Below are 10,195 nucleotides of genomic sequence, written 5' to 3'. Positions count from 1 at the left end.
TATGTTGACTCTGGTAAAAATATATAGGGATTTGTCCAGCCTGGTATTGTGCTCTCTCTCTCTCTGTGTGTGTGTGTGTGTGTGTGTGTGTGTGTGTGTGTGTGTGTGTGTGTGTGTGTGTGTGTGTGTGTGTGTGTGTGTGTGTGTGTGTGTGTGTGTGTGTGTGTGTGTGTGTGTGTGAGTGTGTGTGTGTGTGAGTGTGAGTGTGAGTGTGTGTGTGTGTGTGTGTGTGTGTGTGTGTGTGTGTGTGTGTGTGTGTGTGTGTGTGTGTGTGTGTGTGTGAGAGGCCCAGTGTAATGTGAGATGAGTGTGTGAACTCTCTTAAGGCCGATGCAGTCATTTCCTCAGCGACTGAAAGTCAACATTCTCACTTTCTGGAGGGAAGTGACTCAACCTCTCTCTCTCTCTCTCTCTCTCTCTCTCTCTCTCTCTCTCTCTCTCTCCCTGTCTCTCTCTCTTTCTGTCTCCCTCTCTCTCTCTGTCTCTCTGTCTCTGTCTCTCTCTCTGTGTCTGTCTCCCTCTCTCTCTCTCTCTCTCTCTCTCTCTCTCTCTCTCGCTCTCTCTCTCTCTCTCCGTAGCAAATATCAAAATGTAGAAATGTACTCTGTTAGAAGTAAAAGTCCCTTTTTCAAAATGAAAGAAAAAGAAAAGGAAAGTGGTATCAAAATATACTTGAAGTAATTATGGGTTATGTTTTATCAATCTGGGAACCCATTACGTTTAAAGAGAAAAACAGGCCTATAGGCTCTATCTATACTTTTTTCAGTTTTAAAAGAAGTTTTCTAGGCATTCATTCCAGCCGATATACTCAATAGCTGCCAGTGACACAAAGTTGGCACAAAAAAAGGCTAAGAGTCACATTCATTCTTGTTAGATTACTGGAACATTGAATAAAGATACATAACTTCAACATTACTGTGGACAGTGGAGGAAAAAGTACTCAAATTCTTTACTTAAGTAAAAAATACCAATACTGCAATATGGAAATACTCTGTTACAAGTAAAAGTCCAGTATTCAAAATCAATTGAGTAAAAGTACAAAAGTATTGGCATCAAAATGTACTTAAAGTACCAAAAGTAAAAGTACTAATGTTTGAAAATAGCTGATCTACAAGCTCACAACGCGTCGCAACGCGTTGTGAGCTTGTAGATCAGCTATTTTCAAATAGCCTAGGTATAAAATAGGGCCAAAGTGGTTAATGTATGTTTTATAATGTAATAATGTATATCTGCAAAGTAATTAATAACTAAAGTTTTCAAATAATTGTAGTGGAGTAAAAGTACAATATTTGCCTCTGAGATGTAGTGGAGTAGAAGTAAAAGTATTGGAAGTAAATGTACTTAGTTACTTTCCACCACTGACTGTTATAATAAGCCAGCAGTGGTTCCCAAACCCCTAGAAGAGAAGATGTGTGTAAAACTATTCTAATGCATTTTCAAGACTTCAAAAATAGCAGATGTACAATTTTTGAATAGGCTAAGTGTAACATAATGGATAAAGCGGTTCAAATGTGATGCTGCATTTTCTTTTGCTGGGGACCCTCTGGTACCCCTCCTCCAAGGACCCCTGGGGGTCCCCGGACCCCACTTTGAGAACCACTGCTATATAAGCTATGTTGATGACCAATGCCTTATATGACTTCATGTAAGAGCCAATGTTTGCAAATTCATAAAAGTAACATATTTTATCACATAAAATACAATGGCTTATATATTATTTCCATGCACAAAAATGTTATCTGTCTGTCTGTCTGTCTGTCTGTCTGTCTGTCTGTCTGTCTGTCTCTCTCTCTCTCACACCTTCCCTCTGCATTTCATCATGTGTGTGTCATACTGCAATAAGAGGCTCCTGACAGAACTACTTACTGCCTGTCAGAGAGAGAGGAGAGAGAGAGAGAGAGAGAGAGAGAGAGAGAGAGAGAGAAGACAGACAGAGAGACAGAGAGAGAGAGAGAGAGAGAGAGAGAGAGAGAGAGAGAGAGAGAGAGAGAGAGAGAGATCTTGAAAAGACAGACAGACAGACAGACAGACAGACAGACACACATACACACACACACACACACGCACACACGCACACACGCACACATCGTTGTTCGAGCGACAGCACAGCTGTGTGCGCGCGGTTCTGAATGGGTGGGTTCGGTTCTGGCTATGATGCGGGGGGGGGGGGGGGGGGGGGGGGGGGGGGGGCATAGGGGGCGGGGCTGTAGGGGGTGTGAACTGTGAAGGAGAGTCAACAACCAAACCTCCTCTCTCTCTTCCAGCCCCTCACTTCACTTCACCGCCTGCCCTGTTGGCCCAGTGCCAGGTCCCTCCTCCTCCTCCTCCTCCTCTTTCCTAAAGCCAGATATACGCAGATTACGCACTCACTCCTCCAGCCGTGGTTCACACGACGGTCGTCTGTCACGACCGTCATGGATGAACTTCAACGTAGTGTTTGCACTTTCTCCCTTTTTGTCCCGTACATCTACATAAACGTTCACATTTCAAATATAAAGTGCTGACCTCATGGCCACGGATGTTACGATTATGTACGGGCCCTCAACGTACTCGTATTCTCCGTATTGTTCAATAAAAAGCTCATTAATCCGATTGATGGCCATTTTCTCATAGAGTTATAATGTATCAGAGTGCAGTACCTGGCCTAACCCATAGGGTCGCGTTGTTGAAAGTTGAAGAAAATATGGAAAATATGGCCACGGATCCGATAAAAAGGCTTTTTATTGAACAATACGGAAGACACGGGTATTTCTGAAGACCCGTATATAAGTGTAACATCCGTGGCCATAAGATCAGCACTTTATATTTGAAATATGAACATTTATGTAGATGTGCGGTTTGTAAATGGAGAAAATGCAAACACCAGGTGGAAGTTCATCCATGACGGCCACGATACGACAGTCGTGTTTTCAGGGCTACAACAAACAACACTCCTCCTCTCCTCGATCTCCTCTCTCTCTCTCTCTCTCTCCTCCCTTCTTTCCTAAACCTTAACCCAGATCTACACACACTCCTCCTGGCTGCCCTGGAGGAACCAAACCAACACACGAAAACCTCGATCTACAACCATCTGGCTCACTGGAGTTTATTTTATTTTGTTGTTTTTAAACATGCCAAACTTTTTACTTCTGCGGATGGATCAGCGTTTTCACACGAGAGGAAAGTAAAAAAAAAAAAAATCTTTTTCCCCCTTTTTTCCTCTGGAAAGGAAAAGTTGGGAGCGTTTTTTTTTCTTTCTTTTAGTGGATTTTTCTCTTCTATCTACTCCCACTTTTCTCTCTCTTTTTTCCACACACTGTCTGACGAGGCAGAGCCTCTCAGCCTGGGATCAGGATCTGAAGACGTTTAAGGGTTCGAGACTGGATTTAAACTAGACAGACAGGGCACTGACCAGGGTTTTGGTTGATTATCTTATTAACGGGGGTGGACCGTGGATGTCCCGTCCAGCTGGTCCCGGACCACCACCAGCTCCTTGTGGTGATGCCAGGATGCCCACCAGGATGCCCCCTGTGAATGTGATCAGCTGGCATCTGCTGCTCATCTGGCTCAGCCTGCAGGTAATACTGTAGACCAGGGGGGTCCGGGACCCCTAGGGGGTTCTCAGAGTTTACTACAGGAGGGTCCGCCAAATCTTTGTGTGATGTGATGTGATTTTTTTAATTTATTTTTTACCTTAACCACTTGAACCCTAGCATCCCCTTTTCTGAGGAGAACTTCAGCCAAAAAAAATAGCAGATCTACAAGCTGCAAGGCGTTGTGAGCTTGTAGATCGGCTATTTTTGGCAAAGAGGTATAGGTGTAGAGGGGAGAAAAGAGCAGACCAAGTAAACAAAAAAAAGTATAATCTGAAACACAATTTTATACAATATAGAGGGGTCCCTGCTTCATCTCTCTCTCAGCTAGGGGGTCCTTGGCCTGAAAACGTTGAAGACCCCTTTAGACCAGTGGTTTTCAACCTTTTTCGCGTCAAGGACCCCCAAATTGACACATATTAGCCCACGGACCCCCATTTGAAAAGATATTCCAGGGACTCAACCATTTAGGTTTATTGGGGGTCCCAAACTACACTGTATCACCATCATCAGTGTTCATTTAAATCTGAGAGTGTACAAATGGCACCAAATGGACCTGTAAGGGTCCATTTGGTTCCATATGTGTTGCTAACTATTAATTTGGCTGGGGACCCCCTGGAACCCCGTCAAGGACCACCGGTGGTCCCCGGACCACTGGTTGTAAACCCCTGCTGTAGACTGCAGGCTGCTGTCACGATCATGATGATTAATATCGTTGATTAACTGTATTTAATGTAATTGTGTTTTTTTATTGAACATTGGAACATAGCTGTAGGCTATAGATAACTACTATACATATGTGTGTGTGTGTGTGTGTGTGTGTGTGTGTGTGTGTGTGTGTGTGTGTGTGTGTGTGTGTGTGTGTGTGTGTGTGTGTGTGTGTGTGTATATATATATATATATATATATATATATATATATATATATGTGTGTGTGTGTGTGTGTGTGTGTGTGTGTGTGTGTGTGTGTGTGTGTGTGTGTGTGTATATATGTATGTATGTGTGTATATATACACATACATATATATATATATATATATATATATATATATATATATATATATATATATATATATATATATATATATATATATATATATATATATACTATATACACTATATATATATATATATATATATATATATATATATATATATATATATATATATATATATATATATACAGTATATACACACTATACTATGAGTCATTTGACTCATAGTCTCTTTATCTCACCTTATTTCCTGACTACAATGTAGACCACACCCCCACGCAGCCTCCCCTCCCCACAAGGAAGGGCAGCGCCCCAAAGCATTATGGTAATTGTAGTAATGCAGCAGTCCAGTCAAACCCCAGTCAAACACACAGACTTCTATATTTTTCTGGCCATAGGGTGAAATGCTCCTTCAATTATGTAATAATAGTGACTACTAATTGCAGGAGGTGGCCAGGTGTGTTAATTATGTAATAATATGTTGCAGGAGGTGGCCGGGTGTGTTAATTATGTAATTATGTTGCAGAAGGTGGCCAGGTGTGTTAATTATGTAATAATAATATGTTGCAGGAGGTGGCCAGGTGTGTTAATTATGTAATAATATGTTGCAGGAGGTGGCCAGGTGTGTTAATTATGTAGTACTATGTTGCAGGAGGTGGCCAGGTGTGTTAATTATGTAATAATAATATGTTGCAGGAGGTGGCCAGGTGTGTTAATTATGTAGTACTACGTTGCAGGAGGTGGCCAGGTGTGTTAATTATGTAGTACTATGTTGCAGGAGGTGGCCAGGTGTGTTAATTATGTAGTACTACGTTGCAGGAGGTGGCCAGGTGTGTTAATTATGTAGTACTATGTTGCAGGAGGTGGCCAGGTGTGCGGCTCCGGAGCGCATGGTGTCCAGCATGGTGTCCTCGTCCACGAGGGAGCGGTTCAAGGTGGTCATCGCTCCTCTCATCTGCAAGAGGATCTGTCTGAAGGGCCAGTGTCAGACACCTGTGAGCAGGGCAACAACACCACGGCTGATAGGGGAGAACGGACAGGCGGCCGACACGCTGACCCGGGCCGGGCTTCAGAGTGGGTGAGTCCCTCCTCCCCCTGGAGCTGTTACAGGTCAACCAACAGGGTTGCCACATCTGCTCATTATAAGTCACCCGCGAGATTTTGATTTGAAAATAGCCGATCTACATAGCTCACAACGCGTCGCATCGCGACGCGTTGTGAGCTTGTGGATCTGCTATTTTCAAACAGCTGATGTAATATGTCAAAGTGCTCATGTGTGGCCCATAGTTGCTTCTTTTGGGCGGGTTTGCCTAGACCTGGTTGCTTGTTCCTCTCACGGAATCTGGCAACACTACCTACGTCGCACCCTTGCTCCGACCGACATGCCCACTTATGGAGATCTCTGTATCTGTCAGTCCTTGTCCCTTTTATGCACATATATGGAGATCCCTGATGTCATCAGTATAGCCCATACATGGGCATGCCCACTTTGTAGGCTACCCATATATGGAAGCTGATTGGTTTGCACCTGATGCCCCTAATGCCATGTTGTATTTGGATCTTGTTTATTTGATACGCTTATTTATTTTAGCTCTTCCTCATTTGATTTTCCTATTTGTCTCATCTGTTTAAGACAGTAGATAGCTGATATATTGCACTTTTACCTTAGCGCTAGGTGTGCTCTTAGTTGCTTGTTTTAGAAGAGAATGCACTTAAAGGTAGGGTAAGTGATTTCTGTGGTTAAAATAAGTGTTAAATAGCTCTATATTCTGATAGTAATCATTGCTATAGAGTGTTTGTTCAGTAAAAGGAGTCTCCATGTCTCTCCAGCTCTTTATTAAACAGAAAATGCATTTTCGTTTCAGTTTCATTTCCAATTTTATCCAATCAGGATAGAGAACTCAATCAGGATAGAGAACTCAATCAGGATATAGATTAAACAAGTGAAATTGGAAGTGATGACACTAAGAAATGAGCAGACAAAATTGGAACTGGAACACTATAAAATGAAGCTTAAAAATGGGTACTTTCTCCTGATTGGCTGAGATTTTGACACCTACCGGAAAATGTATTTTCTGTTTATTAAAGAGCTGGAGAGACATGGAGACTCCTGTTACTGAACAAACACTCTATAGCAATGATTACTATCACAATATAGTTCTTTAACCTTTTAACAAAATACTTTTTGTTTTAACCCAAAAACATCACTTACCCTACAGTACCTTTAAGACTTCTGGTGATTAGTAGCTTCGTTCCCTACCTATATGTTGAATGCACTTATTGTAAGTCACTTTGAATAAAAGCGTCTGCTTAATGACTGTAATGTAATGACAACACATGAGGTCAGACAACACACTCCATATTTGGGCGTAGCTGCATGGGGAACTCCTTATATGGTAATGGCTGTCTGTGTGTCATAGTGTCACATGAGCGCGATGGACGTGGTCCGCCGACCGGCCGGCCACCGGTCCTCCCGTTTCAGACGGGGAGCGATTGGCGCCGCCTAATAATTCATTTTCAATAAGAGAAGGGCCATTAGTTGAGACGAGCGGATAATTTGAAGGGGGCGGAGACGCAAAGCGGGCGTGGTCCCGTGAAATTCTCGCGCTCGTGCTTGTTTCATGCACACGCGACAAGAGCTGGATTGTGGTCAGCTGAAAAAAGCGAGAAAACACCCGCGCCAATCGCTCCCCGTCTGATTAATTTTGTAGTTTTACTCAAGTAACATTTTTAACACAGGCCTTTTTACTTGTAACAGAGTATTTTCACATTGCGGTATTGTCCTGTCTCTCCGAACGATTAGTTTGGGGAAGCATTGGTCATTGGTACGACCCGGCCGGGGAATTGTACCCCATCCTCCCAGTCTCAGGGCGGTGACTCTAACCACAGGGCCACTGAGCTGCTTTCTGAGGACACAGTGTGGCCTGTATTTATTTACGTGCGGATGTTTAGTCACGGTAATAAAGTGTTAATCCCTGCAGCTCTGGTTGGGTGTTAACCTTTGATGCTCAGAGAGAGAGAGAGAGAGAGAGAGAGAGAGAGAGAGAGAGAGAGAGAGAGAGAGAGAGAGAGAGAGAGAGAGAGAGAGAGAGAGAGAGAGAGAGAGAGAGAGAGAGAGAGAGAGAGAGAGAGAGAGAGAGAGAGAGAGAGAGAGAGAGAGAGAGAGAGAGAGAGAGAGAGAGAGAGAGAGAAGAGAGAGAGAGAGAGAGAGACCTACGAGGGTGGTTTGGTAGTATAGCATAACATGAGAGGTTAATGAAAAACACAGCAAACACGACTCTTTCTGCTCTTTCCCTGCTCTTAATATTATAGTTTCATGGCTTGTTGGTTTATTAGATCAGTGGTTCACAAAGTGGGGTCGATCCGGGGACCCCCCCCACGGGGTCCTTGAGGGGGGTCGTACCCCCCGTCCCACCACAGCAAAATGAGGAACAGTATGATTTAATCATTTCACTGGCTAGAAGTGAAAGAGACTGTAGATTCTACAGTCTGTCATTGGGTTCACTTGAGCTTGCATGCGTGCATTACACTCTCAAGAGTTAAAGTATTGTTTAACATCCACATTACTTCATTTACAAGAAGTCTACATGATTAGAGAATGTAGAAAGAATGTTATTTTGCCTGTTATCTCTCCTATTTCTGTGGACAATTGTGGACAAAATCTCATCCAATGACAACAAGTGTTTGAAGGCTTGCAATCTGGGAACCCATCGCCAAATAAAAAGGAAAAACGGCGCCCTCTGCTGTTTTTTACTCTTTCACTTGGCTCTGGGCCGAGCTAAATGTAGCACCCGTGCGCAAGGAAACCAGGGTTTTGGTTTGCCCTCAGCGCTCCACTTCCGGTGGTGCGTTTATGTTTTCATTCCCACTAACAATATTTCTACACGGAACACTAACACCACTTCTCCAGAGAACATGGATGGTTTTGGTTATAAGCCCACTTGTTTCCTATGATGAAAGAGCAAGTTAAAATGTGAATATCTTTCGGTGGTTTTGTCTGCTTCAAGGACGCTATTGTTCAATGAGTTTCTGTTTGTTTTCAGTGGGAAGGGAGCGCAGAGACAGTAAATCCCGCCCACTACATTTGAGAGGGTAAAGCACGGCCTGCTTCCTGATCTGAAGGCACGCCCACTTGTAAGCTAACGCGCACACGTTCTGAACGGGTCTCTCGACAGATTCAGTACCGCAGCTCTGAATCTGTTCTTGAGAGATTAGAAGTCTTGGGGTCTGAGAGTCTAAATCTCATCAAACGGTGGTTCCGTGGCTCAAATTTCGAATAAATAATGGACCTTGATATGAAAAGGGTTGAAAACAAACCACTGATTTTAGATGGTTCCTTATGGTTCCTTATGGTTCCTGTATGTCCTCATAGCTCCAGTCTCTCCAGTACGTTTGTCTCCCTGGCAGAGAGCTGTATGTAATGTAATGGTTCTTTCTGCTGTTCTAGACCCAGTGTGTGGTCAGACATGGAGCCATGCTGTCTACAGTCTACATACAGTCACACATATGCAGTTCCACACTGGAGTTAATCATTGACCCCCTTTTTTCCTCCTATTCCAGTGCTCCTCAAACCTGTGGAACGCGAGGGTACTGCAAGAGGACCCCCAAATAATTGGCAAACACAAACATTTTAATGATGGTATAACATTAATATTAGAACAAATGTGTGAAGAAATGAGGCACTCGGTGCCGCGCTATGAGCTTGTAGATCTGCTATTTTTTGAATAGCCCAAGTGTAAAATAATGTTTTTTTTTTAGCTCAAATCAAAAAAGTGACACAGAAGCGTTCCAGGTCTTAACAGGTTAATATAATCTTAGCGTTTTGAGAAGTATTTAGGGAGGTTCCACTTGCAGTATCCTCACGGGGGCCCACCAGTGGGGCCCGCGGCCCACAGATTGAGAACCACTAGTATATGAATCAGGCCCTTGATGTGAAGAAACAATGTAACGTCCATGTCAGTCTCAGACGTCTTGCTTACAGTAAGGACCACCACACAGAAAACACACTCTGTGATGATAAGCCCCCCCGGGCTGGGCTGGTCTTCCCAGGGGGATTACACATGTCACTTCTTTACCCTCTCTTCAGGTGTGTGTGTGTGTGTGTGTGTGTGTGTGTCAGTGCATGTGCACACGTGTGTGCGTGCGTGTGTGTATGCGTGCATGTGTGTGTGTGCGCGCATGCGTGTGTGTCTGTGCACACGTGTGTGTGCGTGCGTGCGTGCGCGTGTGTGCGTGTGCGCGTGTGTGTGCGTGTGTGTGTGTGTGTGTGTGTGTGTGTGTGTGCATGCACGCGTGAGTTGACACACACAAACTGATTGGTTTGCACCTGATGCCCCTAATGCCATGTTGTATTTGGATCTTGTTTATTTGATACGCTTATTTATTTTAGCTCTTCCTCATTTGATTTTCCTATTTGTCTCATCTGTTTAAGACAGTAGATAGCTGATATATTGCACTTTTACTTAGCGCTAGGTGTGCTCTTAGTTGCTTGTTTTAGAAGAGAATGCACTTAAAGGTAGGGTAAGTGATTTTCTGTGGTTAAAATAAGTGTTAAATAGCTCTATATTTGATAGTAATCATGCTATAGAGTGTTTGTTCAGTAAAAGGAGTCTCCATGTCTCTCCAGCTC

The 10,195-nt window shown here is 43.4% G+C and overlaps 1 protein-coding gene across 1 annotated transcript; it reads left to right on the top strand.

Moving 5' to 3' along the window:
• Positions 1 to 3,036: 3,036 nt before the first annotated feature.
• LOC311041212 (uncharacterized protein) lies at positions 3,037 to 5,644 on the top strand (the record flags this gene model as incomplete). Its single annotated transcript, XM_084086122.1, has 2 exons — positions 3,037 to 3,557; positions 5,427 to 5,644. Coding segments are annotated over exons 1-2 (341 nt in total), but the record flags the coding sequence as incomplete, so codon positions are not given.
• Between the last annotated feature and the right edge of the window lie 4,551 nt (positions 5,645 to 10,195).

Source organism: Gymnoscopelus microlampas, assembly GCF_963454915.1.
Source record: "Gymnoscopelus microlampas genome assembly, contig: SCAFFOLD_130, whole genome shotgun sequence".
Taxonomy (NCBI): domain Eukaryota; kingdom Metazoa; phylum Chordata; class Actinopteri; order Myctophiformes; family Myctophidae; genus Gymnoscopelus; species Gymnoscopelus microlampas.
Note: the sequence above shows the minus strand (reverse complement) of the source record. Positions and strands in the feature narration are given on the sequence as shown.